This window comes from Lissotriton helveticus, chromosome 7 (genome assembly GCF_964261635.1).
Source record: "Lissotriton helveticus chromosome 7, aLisHel1.1, whole genome shotgun sequence".
Classification (NCBI taxonomy): Eukaryota; Metazoa; Chordata; class Amphibia; order Caudata; family Salamandridae; genus Lissotriton; species Lissotriton helveticus.
In genome coordinates, this window is record NC_136068.1 from 1,276,534,080 (window position 1) to 1,276,561,158 (window position 27,079).

At 49.2% G+C, this 27,079-nt stretch overlaps 1 protein-coding gene across 1 annotated transcript in view; it reads left to right on the forward strand.

The window, feature by feature from the left end:
• Nucleotides 1-3,194: 3,194 nt before the first annotated feature.
• KCTD2 (potassium channel tetramerization domain containing 2) overlaps nt 3,195-27,079 on the forward strand; it is a 248,313-nt gene continuing 224,428 nt past the window's right edge. Inside the window, exon 1 of the mRNA XM_078654491.1 lies at nt 3,195-3,411. Coding sequence (XP_078510617.1) covers nt 3,268-3,411 — 144 coding nt within the window. The 5' untranslated portion in view covers nt 3,195-3,267. The remainder of the gene's footprint in view (nt 3,412-27,079) is intronic.

Consider the following 27,079-nt stretch of genomic DNA (forward strand, 5'->3'; position numbering starts at 1 on the left):
GTGACCCTCTAGTTATTTAAATCAATGAAGAGGCAGGCGCTGGAGACTGGAAAGCAGGAAACAAGGTTTTTTTATTCTCTCCGGAGGAGAACACAACGAAACGGACAGAAGGTATCGTTCTGAGGTGCTCTAACTGTATTTCTGAGGCCTGGCCTCTTATATCCACATTTATGACTTTATTGCAGATTACACATACATGTTTAAAGCTTTGATGTGCGGAAAAGACATTCTCGGAACTCCCCTTTGGGCCCGTTCCCACACACATTTACAGTTAAAGTCCCCACCCTAGTCACAACAGGTGATGAGCATCGCGCAGCTGGATAATCCGCCGATTCACGGAATGAGGGGAGTCTGATCGGATCTCATGGGGTGGGGGGGCTTTGATCAACCCGGGGATTCTTTGATGGGGGAAGCTTTCTATTGTACGGGGAGGGGCAAGGATGGTGTCGGCAGGGCTGGGTGTCGGCTTGGGAACGGGGAGGACAAAACGGGCTCACGGGGAAAAAGGGGTTTGCATCTAAGGGCCGGAGATCATGAAAGGAAAGCAGGGAGGTGTCGCGCTGGGAACAGGATGAGGGCCGGGGGCAGAGCAGCGCCGAAGAGGGGTTTATGACTCAAGGCAGGTGCTAGCAGGGGGGGGGTGGTCAGCGTGCAGGCTTGGTGAAGGCAAAGGGCTATGTCAGAGGCCAGCGGCATGCAAAAGGGTTTGTTCTGATCGGGACATCTTAAAATGGCGGGCGCGCACGACAAAAGTGTGGCATCAGGGGAAGAGGCAAGATGGCGCAGATAATGTTCACCAAAACGCACTAATTTTCCACAATTGGGTTAGGATCAGGAAGCCATACAAAGTTATGAAGGGTGATAATAAGTTTGATTCACCGAAAAGGGTGGTTGAGGTCTTAAGGAATTCGGTTAGACTAAGTGATGGCAAGGTTTGGAACCTTAAAAATGTGGCCTTTGACATTTGTCAAAGTCATGACGAAGAGCAAGTGGTGAGTAAGAAGTCTGGTGATTTTGATTGGGTTGAAGACTACTTTGATAGCAGTGAGTTACAATCCCAGTTAGCTCCTGGTGGTTTATCTCTTCAATCAAGGGAAGGAGAAGGGTTGGCTAGTGATCCTGTTGGGGACTGCCAAGCCGAAGGGTCCTTTCCAGGTCAAGAAGGGAGTAAGGAGGGGAACTGGAGCTCTCGTTCCACTGACATGGGCGGGAATTTAGAGGCTGGCGGCATTGGTACAGAGGACTCTAAAAGGAAAAGAGTCGTGCCGGGCTGGCTTAAGGATTATGTTAGGTAGGAGTCTTGTTTTATTTTGTGGTTTTCATTTGTTCATTTTCTTTATTTCTTTTCTGCTGTTGCTTTTAGCTAGTTCTTTTGTTTCTGTGTAAGGGGGGGGGATGTGTTATGTTGCATGTTCATTTATGGCTCGTGCTGAGCACGAGCCTTGAAGGTGGTTGTGACATCATTGTAGTTCTGTACAGGAAGCGTCAGTTGGAGCCCGACCACTTCGCTGTACAGCTGTGTTTCCTGGCACCACCTGTTCTTCCTATCGCTACCTTGAATAAAGAACCTAAAGAGCTACCTGCCTCACTCCATCTTTACACCTTAGTATGCGTAATTGGCCCGGGCTCGTTTTTCTGGCAATCAATCGATGGAAAGGAGCATCCGTGGCCAGGCCGCACTCTCTGACCCACGTGGGACCCAGGTCCAGTCTTGAAGGATGGAGGAGGCCCCTACACTGATTTCAGCTGCGTCACCCATCGTAATTATAGGCAGCTGACAGTCTAGGTCACAGCCCGACAGGCTGTGGTATTTCAAATACACACTCATTGACAACTCAAGGAATCAAAATAAACAACATTAATTATGGCTTAGCGTCAGAGAGCCCCGTGCTCCAACTGCTCACTACCTCAGTTTAGTTGCACCACAATAACAATAACAGATATAGCAGAAGTTTACTTTAAGATAGATTAAGGCTGGCTCTATCTTTCTCAGGCACTTACTTCTTGAAGGTAAGCCGGTGCTGCTGCAAAAGGGAATCGATCATTCGGCTGGACCCCGTGCGGCCGCGGCGGCCGGCCTGCCATCATGAGAGAGGCTGTGAGCAGCAGGCAGGCAGCCTGCACTTTCAGATCCCCCGCCGCTTTTCTAACTTCCTGTTCCTGGGCCGGACGTGACGGCACTCTACAGCCGCACATCCGGATTAAAATCCCGGCCTCCCTGGTGACACGGTCGGTGATTGGCTGGCTAATACGGACTGAGAGGGCACTCTGCTTAACTGTTTAGGGAAACACGGAAGTAGGCGCACCTGACCTCGGAGCAACAGAGAGCCACGGGCACAGTGACAGAGGCGCCGCTGGTGGCTCGCCTGGCAGCAGGTGCAAAATGCGTGACATTGTATTTCAGTGCGGTGATGCGGATCACCGTACTGAAATGCGTGAGTGTCACACCTGTTGCGTGACGCTTGGCAGGACTGGTTTATTGTTCTAGCCAGTAAATATAATGCAAAACAAAGTCAAATCTGTTTTTCCCCGTACTGAAACCAGAACCTAAAACCGCAGAGCTGTGAAGTTACCAGTTAAAACTATTTGACAGCAAGCTGTTCGAATCGTTTCAGGAGGGTTTCCAGACCAAACATGGGGATGATTGCTATGTTACAAAACAATCTTGACAATTTTAAGCCCTAGCCAGGTTTCCCAGGTCTACCTGTAAGGTGATACACCAGTCCCAAGTAAATTGTGGTTTGTTTGTTCCATTACATAACAGGAATAAAAAATAAAAAAAGCTGGACTGCAGCTACTGATCACCCGTGGATCTAAGAAACGTGGCTGCTTTGAATTTTACTGAAACTATTTTTCACCTACAAATTCGAGACTCTTCCAGAATAGCAAAGTGTAATCAAATAAAGAGCACTTTTTTCTAAGAAAGGTGGCAACCCTAGACGCAGAACAAAGATATACTTAACACAATTATCTCAGTCCAGCTATTATAGAGAATGTAAATATGAATGATTTAGAAGTGTTTAAATAAAATTTAAAATAAGCCCTTTAAGATAAAATATTAAAAGCAGTATCCTTTCCAAACTCATTTTTTGATGAACTTGTTTTCTTCGCAGTTCCCAATCCAAAATGGGGCCCAATCGTGCTTCTGTACGTTTCTTTTATTTCCATTGTATTAAACGAAAGTCTCTTGCCTGTCCCTCCCCCGGAAGTCGGTCCCGGAAGTGCCAGTAGTGTTGCTGGGAGGATTTAACTCCCGTTTTGAACGAAATGGCTGAACCCCCCGCTGCCGCCCGCTCTCAGTGGGTCAGGCTGAACGTGGGCGGTACGTGCTTCATTACCAGCCGAGAAAGCCTTAATCGGGAACCGCGCTCCTTGCTGAGTCGGCTATGTCTAGAGGGGGCGGGGCCTCAGGTAAGGCGGGGCTGCTTGTGAGGGTGGTACTATGCAGTGGGGATGAAGAGGGGCGGAGCGGAGGATGTATTATTATTTTTTTTTCAAGAAAGTTAAAAGAGATTGTAGTGGGAAAGGCTGTAGCAGCGGAATAGGCTAGGTTGTTGAGATTTTCATTCTGCAAAGAATGCAAAGGAAAAAAAAGCCACCACACGTGGCAAAAATGTTATTTTTCTCATAGATACTTGGCCTAGGGACTGACCTCCTTCCGATTACAGAAAGAGGGCGCCAGTCGCATCGGGCTGTCACTTGTGGCTCCCGCACTGCTGATCGTTGTATTACAAAACACTATGCGTACAGCCTAGCTTCAGATAATGTCCCATCCTCCGTCCCACTGGCAGCATCTACTATGTCAGAATGACCTGTAATGTAAGAAACCGAGAACTTCACACCATGAATCCTTCTATTGCTTTATTCAAAGCAAACGTGAAGCACTTGCTATGTGTTGATTGGAGCCGGATTAAGACAACCAACAGAAAACAAAAACGCATTAACAGCAAGTTTGATGGATGTTTAAAAAGTACACACACCTTATTTTGTTAACACTAAAGACATTTGAAAAATGTAATTTCCAAGATCCACATGCCTGTTTAAAATATTATCACTTTCAGCCATTTCCGAGCTCAGTTACAAATTGATTTATGCGACGTTTAAAAGTTCATATCAAAAAATGTTTCATTCACATTTCTTCGTAATTGTTCATTTGTTTTGTTAAAAAAAAAAAAGGTCCATATCTTTGAAGTGAGAAATATAAAGGCATCAATCGTGTCACTGTTTTGAGTTACTAGACCCGTGACTTTTCTTCACCATGCGCCAGCCGGTGCCTCTCTACATATGAACAGAGGCAAGCGAGGGAACTAATTAAAGGGTGACCCTTGTACTCAGGGTGACCCTCCCAACTTTCTAAATATGCCTGGAAGTAATGAAAACGGGTACTCGAAAGCGGGAACGGCCACCAGAGTTGGTGGGGCTGGGGAGGGTGATGGTGTGATGTGTAACTGTGCTATATACATAAGGTATAGTCTCCTGATGAATATCACAGTGGTTTGTTGACACCTCTTCCGTCCAAAGTGTATACACACCATAAGGATGGTAATCCCTCCTCTCTCGGTGAGCTCCAGATATATATGTAATTTGGCATTCTTGGAACACTTGGATTCGTGACCACACCTCGAACATCCCCAAGTGTACACATAATGACATACTTTGAACAGTGACTCCCACGTATTTAACTGTGATCCCAAACCAACAATGTATGTGATAGGGTGAGAAGTGAACGTAGCCCATGTATTCACTGACTCAAAATCATATAATCTGTGGTTTTAGGCATGCTGGGTTTGGTGATGCTGATCTGCAATATTAATGCGACGAGTAATCCCCTTGACTCTATACTCCCAAACCATGCAGTCACACATTTTAATAATGAGTCTTACTCTTGAGTTTACTAAACCTGCTTCATCCGGTCAGGCATGGCCTGACAGTACTGAATGTCAGTGGGTGTAAAGTTATGTCAAGCAAATTCTCCAGGGTTTGCACAACTCAAGAGCAGTTCGGCAACCCTTACAACGAAGATTATAGCTGTCCCTGGAAATAGAGAACCCAGGGGCATATCATCAAGAAACGGCATTAACATTATCGCCGTTTTAGCGGCAAAAAACTGCCGCTAAAGCGGCGATGATGGGCTTGATAATACGCCCATGTGAATTCCCATAGAAGCCCTTGTTCTGGTGTGAACATGGGCTTCTATGGGAATTCTCTACGGCGTATTATCAAGCCCATTATCGCAGCTTTAGCAGCTGTTTTCTGCCGCTAAAGCGGCATAATGTTAACGCCGTGCTTGATAATATGCCCCCCAGTTACTAATGTGAGTTCAATGGAATGTGGAGGGCCTCCTTTTCAGACTTTGACTTTCGGGATATAGTGAGTGTTACAGTCAGAATTTGCTCTTAAGAGTTTGTAATGGTCCAGAACGTCTTCTTGAGGCAGCACAAGTGTCACTTGAAGTAAATCGATTGTCAAAGCAGCAGTGTCTTTTCTGGTGGCTCAGTGGACTAATGCGTCTACTGCAGGGGCCTGTTTTCGACCTCATGGTCACAGGTTCAAATCCCGGCAGGTCCACTCAGCCTTTCATCCATCTGAGGTCGATAAAATGAGTACCATTGAGTTGGGTAACAACAAACATCTGTTATTCAGCGCCAAGATACCCATAGTGGTGAACGTGTGCTTTACAAATACACGTTATGTTATGTTATGGTTAGTTTTTTATTTTTCGTTTAATGAAAGTCATAAGACTTTCATTATATTAAGGCAGTTCAAGTGTAAAGGGCTTCCATCATGGCCCACCCATAACAGTTTTGATCATGGATTGTAAATGGCCTCCGCAGCAAGGTGAGGGAGAACAAATTCACAATTTATATGTTACTTTGATCTTCTGCAGGAAACTTGGATGTAGACATCAACACAATAGTCGGCTGCAATTTAACAATTCACTTTATTTGGACAATCAAGTCTGTTAAAGCGCAGGCAAGTTTTTAAAAAATATACAAATAAAGTTCATGATACTCATTACAAACTGCTAACCAGCATTGGCATAGCCAATAGGTCTCGCTTTTGGGACCTTATAAGTATTTGGTTATGCAGCACAATATCCTTGGTGCAACAACAACTGTTGCATGGCTAAACACTTATAAGGTCCCAAAGGCGAGACCTATTGGCTATGCCAATGCTTGTTCACTATATGGTAGGGAACGTCTAGGGGGCTTTAATTTACTTTATTTGTTGACACCATTTGTGTACCAGTTTCATCAATGATAAAACTAACTCGGGGACAGAGTGGGAACCCCGTCCTGTAGTCACTTAAAGGTACAGGAGTCTCAAATTAGGCCACGCTGTTCCTTCCGGCTGCTCACATGAGCACCAGTTACATTACAGACGGACACATTCATTTTCTTAGCCACAGGGAGATTACATGATTTTTTTTTTTTTTTTGCAGAGTTTTATATAGCGCGAACTAGAACCGAACCGAATCAGTTATCAGAGCGCTTTACATAGCACCAGTTACTTTTGTAAATTTGCACAGAATCACAGGGTGGTGTACATCAGACAGGCGTTTTTTACGCTGACTGTACAACCGTGCCTCTATTTAACAATAAACCTGGTGAGGAAAAGATGGCACTTCAAAGCAGCAGCAAGTACAATGCTTTTAATGTAAATGCTCTTGTACGTGTTGCATTGCATGTGAAAAATATTTGAAGTTTTTTAAACGCATACTTCACAGAGGGGGGCAGTATACTGTCAACTGCAGCTTACACAAGTAACTGAATTCTCAAAAGGTTGCCCAAACCTCTCCACAACAGTTCAGCAGTTTGGCATTTATGTGGCTTCTTGGCGCTGTGTGGCTTTAGTGTGACACAAGTAACCGTTGGGAAACACCAGTGACTTTCAACCAAATGAGTAAAAGTGCGGTCATTTGGTCCAGCGTTTGCTATGGGGTGCGGTCTGTATTTGTGTACATCTGGCTTCGCTGTCCGTGTCCTAGTGGCAGTGCATTCATTACCTGTTGTGTTCACCCCAAGCTGGCGTTAAACGGGTATTGGTACAGCGCGGAAAAGTTGGAACTTCAAAGCAGCAGCAAGTACCATGCTTTTAATGTAAATGCTCCTGTACGTGTTGCATCGCATGTGAAAAATATTTGAAGTTTTTTAAACGCATACTTCACAGAGGTGGGCAGTATACTGTTAACTGCAGCTTACACAAGTAACTGAATTTTAAAAAGGTTGCCCAAACCTCTCCACAACGGTTCAGGAGTTTGGCATTTATGTGGGTTCTTGGCGCTGTGTGGCTTTAGTGTGACCAGAGTAACCGTTGGGAAACACCAGTGACTTTCCACCAAATGAGTAAAAGTGCTGTCATTTGGTCCAGCGTTTGCTATGGGGTGCGGTCTGTATTTGTGTACATCTGGCCTCGCTGTCCGTGACCAAATGGCAGTGCATTCATTCATTACCTGTTGTGTTCACTCCACGCTGGCGTTAAACTGGTATTGGTACAGCCTTTGGTATTGCCTCGTAACACATTAAATGTTTTTTTTGCATTGCTCAAGACTTTCATGCAGGCGGTATGGTTCAGAGTAGGATGGGGTCTCTTGAACCGGTTGGACCCCAATGGGTACCTTGTTTCCAACAATGCCGTAAGTGCGTAACTAATAAATCCTTCCACAGACTCCTGTTCGGGGGTGCAGATTCCCTCACCAGAGCAAGGGGCTCAATCACACTTTCAGAAACCATACACAACAAGCGCGTGCGGCAGCAGGGGGAGGAGAAAGAGGAGGGGGGGACTGCGCGATTCACTTGCGTGAGCGAGTGGCTGGCGCCGTGATAATTGCTACCATATGGCGGCGCGCGCTCCCGCAAGTGAATCGCCACACGTGCACGCATTGCCATTGAAGGCAATGGAACGCGTGCACGTTTTGGGCTTAAAAGCCGAAGCCATTCCAAAGGGTCTTTTTGCCTATGCAGCACGTGCGCGCAGCGTAGGCGAGACCTAAAAACACATATAAAACTAGCTACAGTTTCCAATAAGATGCGGATATGCATAGTTACAGTGACTTACTGATCATGAAGTTATTTAACAAAAAAACCTCTGCAGATCTGCAATTTTGGCCCACAATTTCTAAAGCTGAGTTTGTTGGTTGGTTCTATCTAAAGATGCTGACAACAATACATAAGGATAAGGTAGTACGTGCGGAGGGGCCATGCCTACATCACATTTGCAACCCTGCAATCAGAATATGAAATGGGGAAAGGGGAGTGGCTGCGGTACCTACAGCTAGGACATGCTATATGCACCCATATCAAAGAAGGGGAGACACTGGTAGAAACTGCGCTGTTAATGCTGACCGAGCCTCTGCACGAAAAGGCCATTTCCCTGATATACAAAAAAACATAAATAACAATGCTCCTGATGCTCTGAATTCTCTGAGGGCAACCTGGGAGGGGGACAATGGTTCGTTTGAAGATGAAGTATGGATGGGAGCGTTACAAGGCCCTAGGGAGCTGGCAATGAGGACTAATTCAGTTGAAGATCCTCCACTGAGTATACTACCCCAGAACACTACTATATTGTATGTAAAGAAGTGAAGATGCAAAGTGTCAGAAAGGGTGTGGGATGGAGGTGACCTTCTACCATCTCATCTGGGACTTCCAAAGGTTGCAAGAGTTCTGAAGCAAAGTGGTACAGGTCCTAACAGCGTTTAGGGGAGTAGAGGTGCACCTGACACCGAAATGGATGCTGCTTATAATTGGCGGGGAGTAATGGCTTAGACGCACAAGACAAAAGGTAACACTAGCATTGGGTGTGGCCAAGCAAAACTTAGCCAGGAAATGGGGTGCAGCAGAAATGCCAACAATAAGAGAATGGAAAACTGACATAGATTGGTGCAGACAAGCGGAACAAACAATATATAAGAGCAGGGGGTGCCTGAACAAATGGGAAAAGATATGGGGTGCCTGGCAGATATACAGAGGCCTATAGGGGAGGTGGGAGGGGGACAATGTAGGCAGAGACTGTGTTGCCATTGTAAAGTTAAATGTGTCCATGAGCTTAAATAAGACATAATGTAATGCAATGTAACTGTCCCCTGATTGTATTAATTGCTAAGCTGAAGTTAATAAAAAAAAAAGAAATACATAAGGTAACACTGTTTTTGACAGTACTGCAATAATTTACAAAGTGCTTTTGCAGAATAAAGTGCCATGTCTAGTGCAAATCAGTGGATGCAAGCAAACAATTCAAATGTTGTTTCATTTTAAAAATATATCTCAATGAAGCTAGTAAAGCTTGCAGTTCAGGAAGAGCGACTGGAGGCTTTTGCTTTATATCACTACTGATCTCCTGTAGAACCAAGAACATTTAGATCTGGGGCTACCCTGGATTCAATGTGTTAAACTCGCTGTCTCTTTTTCCTCAGAGCAGCAGTTCACCTTATTAATCATGAAAAGAATAGCAAACCTGAAAAGATTGAGACCTTGAGTGGCCTGTTTAAATCCTCCAATCTTCCCATCCACAAGCACACATAGTGTTCTCTGGGGACATTAACATGCATTTATTGCAAAGTCCACATGAGAACACACCCCTTCAACACCGCAGGCCCAGCAGGACCCACCAATGACAATTTTAGGTACGTCTGAACGGACCATCACAGCAAGGCGTACCTTTGGGCGCTCGAAGCCATGGTTCTAAGTATGCTAAATGGGTGTCTGCTCCATGACTACCCCGCAGCGTTTACCAGATTGTCACACAAATCAAACTCCATTCAGGATTACACCTTGGTCAATGCAGAGTTATTTCTGAGGACAGCAACTTTATATGAACCTCAGAGTCTAGGGCAGCCACTTCCCCCAGATCTTTGTGTTGAAGATTATCCCACCAATGGCCCCGGTGGCAACTGGAGTATCTTCGTCCTCTTAGGCTTTTAACTTGAGGTGTCTCATATGGAAAGACTGCTGTAGCAAGGATCATGGATTTTGTCATTTTCCATTTGCAAACAAAGCCATTGAGAGTGACCACCACTCCTATTCAGACTTGGGATGTTTTTATCAACACTGTGTTGTCAACAGGTGTTTAAAGATGGCCGCGGGGAAGGAAGCACTGAAACTGAGCTTCCGGGCACTGGGATCAATGTTGGAGTGAGATTCCATGCTGCCCCATCCCATCACACCCCCACGACAACGAAGACTTACCGTATCAATCCCCGAGTCGGACTAGCCTGAATCGAGCCTCCATCAACATCAGAAAGAGAAGATACGAGGATCTGTGCCCCGGCATCTTCAGGACTGAAACTGACGCCCCTAAAGTGACCAGTGGTCCTCACTCGATTTAAGGTAACCCCTCTTCGGACCCGCGAGAGCCCCGTCAGTCCCAGACCGGAACTGAAACTTCCACTAGTTTGGCACGGAAAGAACCAGGGGAAAGGTTTGCGCGCACTTCTGCTCAGCTCCACAGCTCCTGACCTCCAAATGGCCGCCCGGAGGCAGAAGCAGTAAAGGAGAATAGGTAAGCACATTCAACGGATTGCTCGAAAGTCACAGGCACCTCACATTGGACCTGCGAGAGTCCCAAAATCCCAGGACCGTAGAGACCACCTAACCGGCACTGGGTGGATTCCAGAAAGCGGATGGCGAGGCACTACAGAGCTCCGTACCCCTTGTCCCCAAGATGGCCGCCCTGACGCTGAACTGGCTAAAGTAATGGTCAGGGGACTGCTCACAACGTCGAGTCACCCAACAGGGGACCCATGGGAGTCCAGATGTAGCGACCACACAGCGAACAAGCTGACAGACACTAGGGGAATTTAAGAAAGCTGACTGCGAGCTACTATCGAGCTCCGCAGCGCCTGTCCCCAAGGTGGCCGCCCAAGGTCAAATTGGCATAAACAACAGTCAGCAGTCTGCTAGCAACTCCTAGACACCCCTCAGTGGACCCACAGGATTCCTGACCTAGCGACCACTTAACTGACACTGGGTGACCTTCAGAAAGCTGACTGTGAGCTACTACAGAGCTCCGCAGCGCCTGTCCCCAAAATGGCCACCGACTTCGTACTTCCAAATGTCACAGTCAGCGGGCTGCTCACAACTCTTAAACACCCCACAGTGGACCCACGAGAGTCCTGACAGCCCTGGACCACTGCGACCACCAAACTGACACTGGGTGAACCTCAGCAAGCTGATTGCGAGCTACTACAGAGCTCTGCAGTGCCTGTCCCCAATATGACTGCCCCGACGTTAAACTGGCAAAGGTAACCCCTTGCTTCCATAGATGCCTACGCGACGCTCTCCATGAAGATTGCGGCCATGCAGAGCGTATCAGGACTGAAACCTGAGTCAAATAGCCACTGAGAAAGCAGTCAGATAACTACCGGGATTCAGCTCACGAGCAATTGACGCACTTTGAAACGCCTGACTTCAAAATGGCCGCACAGAAGTAGGACGTCTCGCCGACGAACAGGCTGCACCGGTGAGTCCCCTCCACCATTAATGCTCCCCAAACACCCTACACAGGCTGGTCCCTACAAGATAAGCAAAGAAGGCCCCTGCACCTCAGAGCCTGCCATCTCCTCAACACAAATGCACACAGCGCCGGACCCTAAGATGGCCGCAAAGAAAACTCTTACATCATAGAGACTTTGAAGACCGTGTCGTCGGCCCGCCACTTCCCTTTCATGCTGCACCTTCCTACTCACCGGACTCATTCTACCTGACCACCCGGTTGCCACCCCAAAAGAACTCCGGGGGGTTACTGAACACCTAAACTACAACAAGACAACAGCAACAACCCACCCCATATCAGAAACAAAGAGACACGTATACCCCAACGCTCCCACCGCCCTTACACCCTTCCTGCCCCCGGGAGCGACCACGTGAAGGCAGCCATCCAACCAGCTCCTAAAAAATCGGCTTGACCACGCTGCCAGTCCCATCCACAACTACAACACACCTAGTCCTAAAGGAACTTGCCCCACCTCCAAGTAAGACAGAATGCCCTCTACCACGCCAACCCCCTCACACCGAACTATTTAAAACCGCATGGCCCGAATCCTTCTCGCTTAGTTTCCCCTCAAACTCTCACCCAAAGCGAAAAAGAACCTCAAACACAAACTGATCAGACAAACCCCAGAATCACGATTTGCTGACATATATCACTGCTCTTCCAAAGGCCAAGTAAAAATGGATCTTATTTTTCACACGGAAAGACCCGAAAAGTGGAATTCCGTCCTCAGATCACAACTCCACATTACCAATACTCACCACACCTGCAAACTATCATTCTCTATCCCCAACCGCATGACACGGAGAGGGAACACCTCTGTGACCATCTACTCCAACGGCACAGTCCTGATACAAGCTAACAACAACCTTGAGGCATTTGACTCCTTCCCCTCACTTCGGACTGCCTCCTCTCACTGACATCTCCCCCGTCCAACCCACCCCTTTCTCCCGGACAACCGGACCCCCCCAGCTAAACACACACACCATTTCTGCACCCTCTATCATTATCATAAACTCCTACCCCCCTCCACTAGACACCACCCGCACCTCTGGCACCAAGAACATGGCTCCCCTCGTCGAATCGTCCCCTATAACAGCCCCGCGCACAACCTCCCCCAGAGAACACCGATCGACCACAGTCTAAGACCTTCAATCACCGTCCCACACCCACTTGCAAAAGAACGCAGATGACGCAACATGACCCCCGCACTCCACCTCCCATCCTAAAGCCCTCACGGACAACACAATAACTACTAGACGACAACACAGCATCGTAAGGTCTTCTCCCCCTCAGGAGGACCCCACTGAGAACCCACCCACCCCAACCCCGGAAGAGACGGGGCAACTTCTTTTCCTGCTTGAAAGCCAACTAGCTTCTATAATACAGGGTTTTAATGAAATCCTAACCAACCTTGCTACACTTCGCAAGCCCCCCAAAAACCCCAACGGTACTCCCGTCGCCTCCAACCCCCCCCACACCAAAGGCTCCCCAAGACCACACAACCCAGTTGGATCCCATCCCCCCTCTCGATTCACACTATGAGACCAATGAGAACCACGGAGGCTATGTCTTCGGATGAAGCTGCAGAGCTGGCCTCCTCGTACAACACCCCCTCTACGGGTATCCCCCAATCCATGAACCAGGTGATCACCGGATTCAGAAGAGACCAGACCACTCCACTCCGAAACCCCCTAGACCCCCAACCTCCCTCACCAACATCCCCATGACCCCTTAAGTAAGAAACCAAAAACGAGACACCCCCTACCAACTGCATGCTCATAAACTGCAGATCAGCCGCCAAACATGCCACAGAGAGAAGATTCCATCCTATCCCATAGTATAGACATAGCCTTCCTCACTGTGACCTGGCTAAACGACTGCTCGCCACCAATCATGGATACTCTTGTACCTCCAGGCTTTACAATCATTAACAAAGACCGTAAAGACCAAAGAGGCGGGGTTTAGTGATCATTCACAACAACAGATCAGTGACAGAAATAGATACCTTCAACTATGACACCTTTGAATGCCTAACCGCCAACATTAACTCAAGCGACAACAAGACACTACACTGCCACCTCCTGTACCATCCCCCAGGCAACACCACCACTTTCATGGAGCACCTCTCTGACCTTGTTGCTCACTCCGAGACACTGACAACCTAATTCTAGGCGACCTAAACCTACACTGGTATGTAATAAACTGCTCACTAATTCAAAACCTAAATGAGCTATTACATAGCAACAACCTCACACAGCACTGCTCAGAAGAAACCCATAACAAAGGAGCAATCCTGGATGCCATCATCGCCTAACGCGACACAATCACAATAGATCACATCTTAGAGGTTGACTGGTCAGACCACCGACTAATCCTATTCCACATCACGCAACCGATCATGTACCAACCCCACATCCAAGTCCCCCCCCCCCCACCCCCGGACGAGAAACCTAACACAGATCAACATGTCGACCTAGAAGAAAAGATAAACATGCTCCTGCCCATCTCCTTAGATGGTCTCTCCACAACAGAACTCACGTCCCACTACAACACAACTATGACTTCCATCCTAGACCAACTAGCCCCCCTGAAACTAAAAAAAAAACCAGGAGCATCCCTTCCAGATCCTGGTTCAACACGGACATTAACAATGAAAAGAGGGAACTTAGAGCTCCAGAGCGTCTATGGAGGTACAATCCCTCTGAACCTCTGCGATCAACTCAAAGCAGCCCGAAGGAAATACAAAAAGCACATTATCAACAAAAAAACACACCTTTTTCTGCACCACTCTGAACAACGCGAAAAACAGACCCAAGGAACTCTTTAACATTTTCAAGCAACAAACTTCCAAGACCTCCGCATCCCCAATCCAGGCCAAAGACCTGTGACAACTTTGACAACTTCAACGAAAAATTCACCAAGATTGAGCTATCACTAGACATCAACCTCAATCCCTCCTGCAAAAACTGATCTCTTCCTCCAAGCCCGCATCCCACGTTCTCATTCCTGTACCCACCCAATTGACCCAAAAGCTGAAACTCTCCTTTGCCCCACTCAGGTGCGAAATCATAAACAGTACCTTGAAAACCGGCGTTATACCAGACTGCCTCAAAGTCGGCCAAGTCACACCACTATTGAAAAAGCCAGGCCTTGACACCAACGATCTGAACAACTTCATACCTGTCTCCAATCTCCCCTTTCTATCCAAAATCCTTGAAAAATGTGTTCACCATCAACTGGCCCATCACATGGACAACATCAACTTGCTAGATTCCCCCCCCAATCGGGCTTCAGAAAAGGCTGCAGCACTGAGACCGCGATCCTTAACATCGTGGATGACATCCACAAGTCTCTAGACACCGACCAAAGCTGACTACTCATCCTCCTGGACCTATCGTCAGCGTTTGACACGGTTGACCACAATCTACTCATCAAAGCTCTGCAAGATAGAGTAGGTGCGGACGGGGAGGTCCTGAAATTGTTCTCCTTCTTACACAACCGCACCCAAAGGGTAAAAATCAAAACCTTTACGTCCAACCTACACCCTGTCAGCAGAGGTGACCCCCAAGGCTTAGTGCTCTCCCCTCAACTGTACAACATATACATGGAACCCCTCACCACCCTCCTCAAAAAAGCCAACATTCCCTTCCATCTATATGCAGATGGCACCCAGATCTACTTGGAAACCTCCTCCATTAACGACGTTCTAAGACTCAACAACACCCTTAGAGAAGTTCAACATTGGCGATCAACAAACCACCTTAAACTCAATCGAGATACAACTGAATTCCACCTCCTCTCCAACAAAGAAGAAAACCGTCATATCATAGAGTGGCTAAAAGCAATCGATGACCTCAACGGTAATATCAGTCTGGCTAATTCGGTAAAATCTCTAGGAATCATCCTAGACCAGAAACTGAACATGAACAGACACATTAAGATCTCCACGCAGAGTGCCTTCTTCAATCTGAAGCGCCTCAACAAAATCAATCCCTTCATCCCGCCCAAGGACCTCAAACAAGCCACCCAATCACTGGTGCGATCCAAACTCTACTATGGGAATGCAATCCTCAACGGTACAGCTCGATCCCACCTAGCCTCCCTCAAAACAACTCTCAATGCAGCTGCGAGAATGGTCACCGGAGTTAAGAAATATGACCACCTATCACCCGCACTCGCGTTCGGACTGCCTGCATCACGCACAAAGCCTTGAACACAGGGAAACCGGAATACGTGGCCTCCAAACTCAAGAAAGCCAGCCAGACAGGAAACCTCAGGAGCTCCAACACCATGCTTCTCATCCCCATGAAAACACGCAAACAAAAAACTGCTGCACGATCCTTCGCAGGAAACGCACCAAAAATCTGGAACTCCATCCCAGCCGATATCAGGACTATCACTTCCTTTATAACATTCAAAAGACTCCTAAAAGACCTCTACCGTGCCTTCCTGAACTGAGAGCCGCTGCCGAAACGCACAATCTTGCACTCCGCAGCACCTTGACAATGTTCCACTACAACCTACCTCTTCCTACAATCTGCAGCCACTCGATAATGCTCCACCTCAACCTACCTCTTCAGGCACCTTACAGCCCCTTGACGATGCTCCACTTCTACATACCTCTTCCACCCTCCCCGATTTCCCCTCCTCCCCCCCCCCCCCGTTCCCTCCTCCCGAAATGAGGTTGAGCCCAAGACAATGTGCGCTCATCGAGGCTATTTCAGGACTTCCCCACCTCAATGTCGCTCAGCATACTGGGTTCTCGGAACATTTATGTTGGACTATGCCTTTCTTATGTGATTTCAGCTTAATTCTGTTGTAAAGAGCTCCAATACCCTCAGGTCTGGCCAGCGCTATATAAAACTTCTTAATAAATAATAAACAAATAAACACTCTTATTTCTGCATTTCCAACTAAACCCTCTCGCAAGCAAGGCTGGTGACCAGTGGAGGCAGAATGGTTCTCGCCACAATTTCTGCAAATTAAAAGGCAACAGAAAGATTAGATGGCACTTGTGGTGGAGCAACAGCCTAATAAAGAAACCAGAACCAAAATGATTGCAATAAGGCAAGTCTACGAAAGAGCCATATGGATGTGTAAAACCAACTACTTGATAGGTGTATGGAGCAAATTGCTTCATGTGAGCAAACAAAATTGCAAATTGATTTGGGCTGACATCAACAAATTAGCAAATGAAACCCATCAACAGAACAATGCCGGCATCACCAAGGCTAATTGGTCTACTCGTATAGCCGAGTTTACACTTCAGATGAACCCAATCAGCCGCCAGGGCCACAAGCAGTATTTCACAGGCCCAACACCCCGAGGCACAACACCTCCAAGCTGTCCAATTCTCAACAATCCTCACAACAAACTCAATCAATCAATCAAAGACATTTATAGAGCGCACTACTCACCCGGAGGGTCTCAAGGCGCTAGGGGGGGAGGGGGGGGGGGGGGGTGCTGCTACTGCTCGAACAGCCAGGTCTTGAGTTTCTTCCTGAAGGAGAGGTGGTCCTGGGTCAGGCGGAGGTGGGTCGGAAGGGAGTTCCAGGTCTTGGCGGCCAGGTAGGAGAAGGACCTTCCTCCTGTTGTCGCTCTTCGGATGCGGGGGGCGGCGGCGAGGGTGTGGTTGGTCGATCGGAGGTGGCGTTTGGGAGCGTAGAAGTTGAGGCGGCTGTTGAGGTATCCTGGGCCTTGGTTGTGTAGGGCTTTGTGTGCGTGGGTGAGGAGCCGGAAGGTGATTCTTTTGTTGATCGGGAGCCAGTGCAGGTCTCTCAGGTGTCTGGAGAAGTGGCTTCTTCTGGGGACGTCGAGGATGAGTCTCGCCGAGGCGTTCTGGATACGCTGGAGTCTCTTCTGGAGCTTGGCGGTGGTTCCGGCGTAGAGGGCGTTGCCGTAGTCCAGACGGCTGGTGACGAGGGCCTGGGTGACCGTCTTCCTGGTCTCGGTGGGGATCCACCGGAAGATCTTACGTAGCATGCGCAGGATGTTGAAACAGGACGAGGAGACGGCGTTGACTTGTCTGGTCATGGAGAGGGAGGAGTCCAGGATGAAGCCCAGGTTGCGTGCGTGGTCTGTCGGTTTGGGTGCGGTGCCCAGGGCGGGGGGCCACCACGAGTCGTCCCAGGCGGAGGGCGAGGAGCCCAGGATGAGGACTTACGTCTTGTCTGAGTTCAGTTTCAGGCGGCTGGTTGTCATCCACTCGGCTACGTCTGTCATCCCTTCGTGAAGGTTGGCTCTGGCGGTGGCGGGGTCGTTGGTGAGGGAGAGAATCAGCTGGGTGTTGTCGGCGTAGGAGATGATGTTGAGGTTGTGTTGGCGTGCGATGGCCGCGAGGGGGCTCATGTAGACGTTGAAGAGGGTGGGGCTCAGCGAGGATCCTTGAGGGACGCCGCAGATGACTTCGGTGGCCTCTGACTTGTACGGTGGTAGACGGACTCTCTGTGTTCTTCCGTCGAGGAAGGAGATGATCCATTCCAGTGCCTTCTCATGGATTCCGACGTTGCTGAGGCGCTGCACTAGGGTGCGGTGGCAGACAGTGTCGAAAGCCGCGGAGAGGTCTAGGAGGATGAGGGCCGCTGTTTCTCCGTTGTCCATCAGGGCTCGGATGTCATCAGTGGCAGCGATGAGGGCGGTCTCGGTGCTGTGGTTGGCTCGGAAGCCAGACTGTGAGGGGTCGAGGGATCCATTCGTCTCGAGGAAGGTGGCCAGCTGTTTGTTGACGATCTTCTCGATGACTTTGGCTGGAAACGGGAGGAGCGAGATGGGGCGGTAATTCTTGAGTTCGGTGGGGTCCGCTGTAGGTTTCTTGAGTAGGGCGCTGAGTTCGGCGTGCTTCCAGCTCTCCGGGAAGGTGGCGGTGTCGAAGGAGGTGTTGATGATGTCCCGCAGGTGGGGTGCGATGACAGCGTCGGCCTTGTTGAAGACGTGGTGAGGGCAGGGGTCGGTTGGAGATCCGGAGTGGATGGAGTTCATCATGCGGACGGTGTCTTCGGTGCTGATCGGAGTCCAGGCGCGGAGGGTGGTGGTGGGGGGCGGTGGTTCGGTCGTGGCGTGCGTCAGTTGAGTGCTGAAGCTGTTGTGTATGTCCGCGATCTTGTTGTGGAAGTAGGAGGCGAGGGAATTGCAGAGGTCTTGCGAAGGGGTGATGTCGTTGTTTCCGGCGTTGGGGTTGGAGAGCTCTTTCACGATGTTGAAGAGTTCCTTGCAGTTGTGTGCGTTGTTGTCCAGCCGGTCCTTGAATGCAGTTTTCTTGGTGGCGCGGATCAGTTGGTGGTGCTTCCGGGTGGCAAGCTTGAGGGTGGTCATGTTGTCCGGAGTTGGTTCCCTTCTCCAGTCTTTCTCGAGGGTTCGGCAGTTCTTCTTGGAACTCATGAGTTCGTCGGTGAACCATGGGGCCTTCTTGCTGCCGGGTCTGTTGGGCGGGGTCCTCAGTGGGGCTAGTTCGTCCGCTCAGTTGCTGATCCACTTCGTGAGGTTGTCGGCGGCCTGGCTGGGGTTCGCTGAGCTGGCGGGAGGGTGCTGGCTCAGGGAAGCGGCGAGCTGGTCGGCTGTGATCTTGTTCCAGCTTCTTCGAGCAACCTGTTGCTGGTGGTGGTGGATCGTCGTTCTTCTGAAGGTGAAGTGGACGCAGCTGTGGTCCGTCCAGTGGAGTCCGGTGGTGTGGCTGAAGGTGATGTCTTTGCTGGATGAGAAGACGGCGTTGAGTGTGTGTCCGGCGAGGTGGGTGGGGGTGGACACCAGCTGCTTGAGACCGAGGTTGTCGAGCAGGGTGATGGTGTTGCGGTCGTTGTTGTTCTCCAGGTGGAAGTTGATGTCCCCCAGGAGGATGTAGTCGGCGGAGGGGAGGGCGTGCGGGCTGACGAAGTCGGCGATGTCCTCGCTGAATTGTGTGCGTGGTCCCGGGGGTCGGTAGATCAGGGTGCCTCTGAGGGTGGTTTTGGGGTCCGTGTGGATCTGGAAGTGCAGGTGTTCGGCTGTTGTCAGGGTGTCGTCGGTGTTGGTCGAGATGCGGATGGTGTTCCTGTAGATGATGGCGAGGCCTCCTCCAGTCTGGTTGTCGCGGTCTCTTCGGGTGATCTTGTAACCCTCTGGGATGACGATGGCGGGCGCTGAGGAGTCGTTCATCCAGGTTTCCGTGAGGAAGGCGACGTCAGGGGCTGTGGTGTCGAGCAGGTTCCAGAGCTCGACGGCGTGTCTGTGGACGGAGCGGGTGTTGATCAGGATGCAGTACAGGTGGGTGGTGCTGGTGTTCGGCTTGGTGGGTGCTGGTGTGGCGTGGGTCCGGTTGCAGGTGAACTTACAGGAGTGGCAGCTGAAGGATCCGTGGGTGCGTCTCGGTGTGGCTCGGTAGCAGCCCGGGGTTCGGCCGGTGTTGAGTGCGTTGAGTTCGGTGGCGTCGTAGGTCCGGCGGGTCGGCTTCCGTCGGTGGGGGCCAGGGGTCCTGGCACTGGGCGCGGTCCAGGCGCGGACGGGCGCAGACGGGCTTACATTTGGCGCACCTTCGGCGCTCAATCATTGCTCCCGCTGCGCGCGTCCGCTGCGCGGTCGCTCCGGGGGCGTCATAAGAAGGGGGACGGGAGGGCGGGTCAGCTGGGCTGGGCCAATGGGCCGGTGGTGGGCGGGGCCGCAGGGGGCCAGCGGCGGGAAAAAGTGGCGAGCGGCCGGCACAGCTGTGGCTGGGCCGCTCGGGGGTGCTGGGGGGCGACGGAATCGGCAGGCAGGAGCAGCAGGCGAGTCGGCAGGCAGGATCAGCAGGTGAGGGGGTAAGGGGGTGACCCGGCCTCGAGAGGCACAGTGGCATGATGACCTCAGTTTCCTAAGGGCGCTATTACATGCACCCTAGGCCACCCATCAGTCGCTCAATGCCCCTTGCTGAACCATTCATAGGCAGTACAATTTATGAAAAGGCTTTGAGCTGAGTTGGCTCCAGGGCCCAATGGCCTCCCATACGCTCTATTTAGAAAAGAGCCTTCATTTTGGGCCACTCACTTAACACCGTTCAACTATGCATTTCTTACAAACTCCATTCCAGATTCCTGGTGTGGCAGTGTACTCCAACCAATCTACAAATCGGGCGCATTCTCCAACCCTGCAAATTAGACTAATATCTCTCTTCTTGATGCGGAAGCAAAACTTTATGCCACAAAACTGCTATTAGATCTGGAGGCTTGGGCAAACCAGGTAAACATCATCCTGAAACCCACCTGTCTTCAGAGCAGGCATAAACACAACAACAAACCTTTTGGCAGTTAATCTCCTTGTAGAAAGGGCAAAGGCAAAAAGTGACAAACTCTTTGCCTGCTTTGTCAATATGAATTCAGCTTTCTACAAGGTTCTGAGGGGGCGTTTGTGTCGAAAAATGGCTTGTCGGTAGTGCTGCTTAAATTACTTGATGCAATTCTTAACCTATAAACCGACACCTGGGTACAAATCCAGGTCGGCATTGGCCGGAGAACCACACTTCAGATCAACACCCAAATAGGCCAGATGGGTGCGTTCTGGCACCTTGCTTATTTAATGTCTATATCGCCGACCTTGATGGTCATCTGGGCCATGAGATGTGCGAAACACTCCACCCCCACCCCCCTAGGCTGGCACAGGAACAACAAAGATGCCAACAATACGCATATCACATAGTCTTGCATAGCCAAACGCTGATTGGGTGCTGGTGGGAAACACTGCTGCTGGGCTTTTGTTACAGGGGGTGATATTGCAAAATGGCCCCCACCGGTCCAAAACAAGCCCCTACCCTTTAGGCCCTCTGCGAAAACACCTGGTGCCTGCTACGGCCGCTCTGGCCCTGTGTATGTTTGTCCATTGTCCTAAATACCATACTTTATCGAGCTAAAATTAATCCACCCTTTTGCTCGAGCCATTTGAATGGCTCTCTTAGTCTGCCCTCTTAACCAGCCAGGCTCACGCATGTAAAAAAGCATTCCTGTAAATAGCAAAAACGTTGTCATCAATGTGGCCTATGCTTTCCATCGATTCGACTGACGTGGAGTTCACAGCAATAGGGACACTTGCCACATAGGAAGTCATGTTGGAAGGCCCGGTCCTCACCGGGAGTAGTCTTCTCAGACCACTAATTGATAATTCTCAGACCACTAATTGATAATTAGACCCTCACCAAACCCACTTTTTTCCACACACAGCTCCGAATCTAACCACCTGAAGTGCATCCTGCTGAACACCCGCTCGGTCCACAGACACGCAACGGAACTCTGGGACCTACTCGACACTGCGTCACCGGACAACGCCTTCCTTACTGAAACATGGATGAACGCATCATCAGCACCCGACATCGCCATAGCCATACCGGACGCTTACAAGATTATCCGAAAAGACCGCACCAATCAAACAGGAGGTGGCATCGCCATCATCCATAGAAACTTCATCAAAATCACGACCAGCTCCGACGATAATCCTGCAACCGCCGAACATCTCCACTTCCAGATCCACACCGACCCCAGAACCACACTTGGAGGCACCCTCATCTACAGGCCTCCAGGAACCCATACACAATTCAGCGAAGACATCACTGACTTCATCAGTCCACACGCCCTCGCCTCCGAGAACTACATTCTACTAGGAGACCTCAACTACCACCTTGAAAACAAACATGACAGCAACACCTCCACCCTTCTAGACAACCTGGCCAACCTCGGACTCAAACAACTTGTTGATACCCCCACCATATAGCCGGACACACACCCATATAGCCGGACACACGCTCGACCCTATCTTCACCTCCAGCAAGCACATCTCCTTCGACCGCACCACAGCTCTTCACTGGACGGACCACAGCTGTGTTCACTTCAGCTACTATAGCCGGACACACGCTCGACCCTATCTTCACCTCCAGCAAGCACATCTCCTTCGACCGCACCACAGCTCTCCACTGGACGGACCACAGCTGTGTTCACTTCAGCTACAAAACCACCCTGACCCACAACCGCCCACAACCTATTCCTCGGAGAAACTGGAACAAAATCACCTCAGACCAACTCCTCACTTCACTCAACCAAAACCCTCCCACCCTCTCACTGGACCCAAACCAAGCGGCCACCAATCTCAAGCAATGGATCACCCACAGTGCTGACGAATTAGCACCCCTGAAAAAGCACCAGATCAAATCAACCAGCAAAAAGGCTCCCTGGTTCAATGATGACCTAAAACAATCCAAGAAGCTATGCCGCACCCTGGAGAAAACATGGAGAAAAAACCCAAACACCGACAACATGGCCACCCTCAAGGCAGCCACCCGCAAACACCACCAACTGATTCGAGCCACCAAGAAATCAGCATTTAAGGATCGTCTCGACAACAACACCCACAACAGCAAGGAACTCTTCAACATCGTAAAAGAATTCACCAACCCCACCGCAGCATCTAACGACATCACTCCCTCCCAAGACCTCTGCGATGCGTTATCCTCCTTCTTCTACAACAAAATCGCCGACATCCACAACAGCTTCGAGAATACTCCCAGCGATCAACCCTCCACACCCCCCTCAGATCCTACTCCGCCAACCATCATCCTTGGCGCCTGGAACCCAGTCACCACCGTAGACACCATCCGCCTAATGAACTCAATCCACTCTGGATCGCCAACCGACCCCTGCCCCCACCACATCTTCAACAAAGCCGACTCCATCATCACACCCCATCTCCGTGATGTCATCAACTGCTCGTTCAACTCTGCCACCTTCCCAGAAAGCTGGGAACATGCCGAACTCAGCGCCCTTTTGAAGAAACCCACAGCAGACCCCTCTGAACTTAAAAACTACCGACCCATATCCCTCCTCCCATTCCCTGCCAAAGTCATTGAGAAAGCCGTCAATAGCCAACTCGCCGCCTTCCTTGAATCCAACAACTCCCTCGACCCCTCTCAGTCCGGATTTCGAGCCAAACAAAGCACCGAAACCGCCCTCATTGCAGCAACAGACGACATCCGAACACTTCTGGACAACGGAGAAACAGTGGCCCTCATTCTACTCGACCTCTCCGCCGCTTTCGACACAGTCTGCCACAGCACCTTCATACAACGCCTCAGCAACATCGGCATACAAGGAAAAGCATTGGACTGGATCATCTCGTTCCTAGCTGGGAGAACTCAGAGAGTCCGACTCCCCCCATTCAACTCAGAGGCTACTGAAGTCATCTGTGGAGTTCCACAAGGATCATCACTCAGTCCCACCCTCTTCAACGTTTACATGAGCCCACTCGCACCCATCGCGCGCCAACACAACCTCAACATCATCTCCTACGCCGACGACACCCAATTAATCCTCTCCCTCACCAAAGACCCCAACATCGCCAAAACCAATCTGCACGAAGGCATGAAAGAAGTAACCGAATGGATGAAACATAGCCGCTTAAAACTCAACTCAGACAAAACGGAGGTGCTCATCCTAGGATCTTCCCCCTCTGCCTGGGACGACTCTTGGTGGCCTTCCGCCCTGGGCACAGCATCCACACCCACAGACCATGCACGTAACCTTGGCTTCATCCTAGACTCCTCTCTCTCGATGTCCAGACAAGTCGACACAGTCTCATCCTCCTGCTTCAACGTACTTAGCATTCTCAAAAAGATCTTCCGCTGGATCCCCCTCGAGACAAGAAAGACTGTCACCCACGCACTGGTCACAAGTCGACTGGATTATGGTAACACACTCTACGCCGGAATCACAGCAAAATTACAGAAAAAACTCCAACGCATCCAAAACGCATCAGCGTGACTCATATTGGACATCCCTCGCCAACACCACATCACCGGACACCTAAAAGACCTCCACTGGCTTCCCATCAACAAAAGAATTACATTCCGTCTTCTCACCCACGCACACAAGGCCCTCTACAATCTGGGACCCGAATGCCTCAACACTCTACTGTCCTTCTACAAACCCACCCGCCAACTAAGATCATCCAATCAAGCCCTTGCCGCAGTCCCGCGCATCCGAAAATCCACCATGGGAGGAAGATCCTTCTCCTTCCTGGCAGCCAAGACCTGGAACTCACTCCCCACTCGCCTCCGCCTTACTCAAAACCACATCTCCTTCAGAAAAGAACTTAAAACCTGGCTATTCGACAAATAATGAACCCCTTCCCAAGCGCCTTGAAACCCTCTGGGTGAGTAGTGCGCGATATAAATGCTCGAACTTGAACTTATAATGCCATAGCATATCATTGATTAAGTGGGTCCAATTGGACGTACTTTAATCCATTATCAAAAAATGAGGGATGCTCACGATTTTCAATGCTGCTTATCTAATACGCACCAGCACTTTGTTTTGGATTCGATTGTTTATTCTCCACCACTTTGCTTATAGATTTTTAGTGGGAATTCTATCCAAAGAGGGGGTTTGTCTGCTAGTTTCCACAAGTAAACAGGGATTATATTGTTTGGTTTTAACATCGCATTTCTGTATATGCTTCTTGTAATGATTTTTGTCGATTCGATCGACGTGGAGTCTACGGCAGTAGGGATGCTTGCTAGCTAGGACACCAAGCTGGAAATCCTGGTCCTGACCGGGGAGCGACCTTCTTTAAGTAAGTGGGTCCAATTCAATGCACTTTAATCCATCAGCAAAACCCAAATAAGGAATGCTCACGAACTTCGATGCAGCTCATCTAACATGCATTAGAACTTTACATTTGGACTGGACTGTTATTCTCCACCCATTTGCTTATAGATTTTTTTTTTTTTTTTTTCTTTTTTAGAGGGATTCAGCCCAGTTAGTTCCCACGAGCCAATATGGATTCTATCGTTTGGTTTTAACATTGTATGTATGTATATGTACATTGTAATGCTTTTAATTAATCAAGCAATAAAGAATACTACTACTTATTAAGTAAATATGCACTGTGACCGTAAACATTTCTGTGGCATCTTGTTACTTGAGGAATTGGCTGAACATGCAACCCTGCCACCTTTTTAGTATGCAGAGAGAGTTATGGGTAAGCAACTATAGGAATTTAACGTAGGATTAACCAGGCCGTCTGTATGCTTTCTGTAGTGCACCAATGAGGATGCCTTTCTAACCGTTTATAGTCTTTTCTGCGAGTTCAGAGCCCGAGGGGTGTTTTTTAGGTATGTGCTTTGAACATGCCCTGCAAGGCCTTAAGAGGAGGGGGAGCAACCATGGTGGTACTTTCTTTCAGTGGTGGAATGCAGGGCAGAGTAGTCAGCTGGTACCAGTGCGAGCATACATGCTTGTGCTTAACGGGCTATGCCGAAGGGCCACGGTCGCAATAAAAGGCTATTTTCTGAGTTGCACTAGCCTCAAAGACAGTGGGTGTGTAGACCGAGACAGTTTTTTTGCACTTTGTCATCAATGCTCACAAGGTGCCAGCTCACAGATACAGTTTTGCATAAGGTTGAACAGAGTCCTCATGTTACAGGACACCACAGTATGTGCCACTCACAAGGTCACGCAGGATCTCACATCTGCAGGGTAATTCAGTGACTCACAACAGTGCTGGACTACATCATGGTTTGATTCTTGTAGGCTCACATATTGGTCTTGAACCTGTTGAGTTGGGCTCACAACGATGACTGGCCCTCTCGTGGGGCCACACACTGGCCTCAGAACTGCAGTGCTTCAACAAGAAGATTACTTGGGTATTTATTTTGGGTAGAGTCGGCTGTTGAGCATCGTCTCAAGTCCCAGTTACCCTTGCATCAGTTAGAACAGCAAGGCAGAGCGTTGGCACAAATGACCTCAAGCTCTAGCAATGCAAGGCAAGCTTTAAGCACACGTGGCTATCCACCTTCTCTTCAGCTGCATAGATCTTTCTGTATTCCTAGTGATTTGAAACTAACTTTTTAAAGGAAGGCAGCCATCGATTCTGTCTCTGGTCCGATTCCCTTCTCCTCTGGCATGTGCAGATGTTCAGCAAGTCAAACAATGAACACTGAATAAGCAAGATTTTACTCTGTGTTGGGGACAGTTGATATCTCCAAATGTTAAAGCAAATTCAAAGTTCTCCCCAAACTTTTGGTGTAACCAGTCCTTCAAGGGTACATTTCTCTTTCTGGTAGCCACACCCAGATAGACGGCAGTCTAGTCCATCCTGTGTGTTCCACGTATCCAGGCCAACCAGCCAAAATCTTTGTCTTGATGGTGGTTTCTCTAAGGTCGTTACTTGTTGTTTGCGGCTTTAACCATTGAACAAAAGGTAATTATTTAGAATTTAGATTGAAAGCCAAACAATCTGTTCCAAAGGAGGTGGAAGCTAAAAGAGCATAAAATGGGAGAGAACAGCTCCTGCCTGTAAATAATATTATTGAGTACCCTTTAACGTTGAGAGACTCACACATACAGTGTGTAACCCAAACTTTGTATTCCATCTCACATGTCCCCCTTTACTCAGATACGCATTTAGCCTACTTGGGTTAAATGGTACGTTGTGATCTCCTGCACAGATTTTAAAGGGAGAGACTAGGGCACTCTCCATAGCATGGTTTACATTAAAAAGTCCTGACGTTCACCAGTAAACACACAAAGCGTATTTCTTTATAAGAATATCTTCATAACAAAAGGCTTAGTTAGCCTTGAAAAATCAGAAATGTCTATCC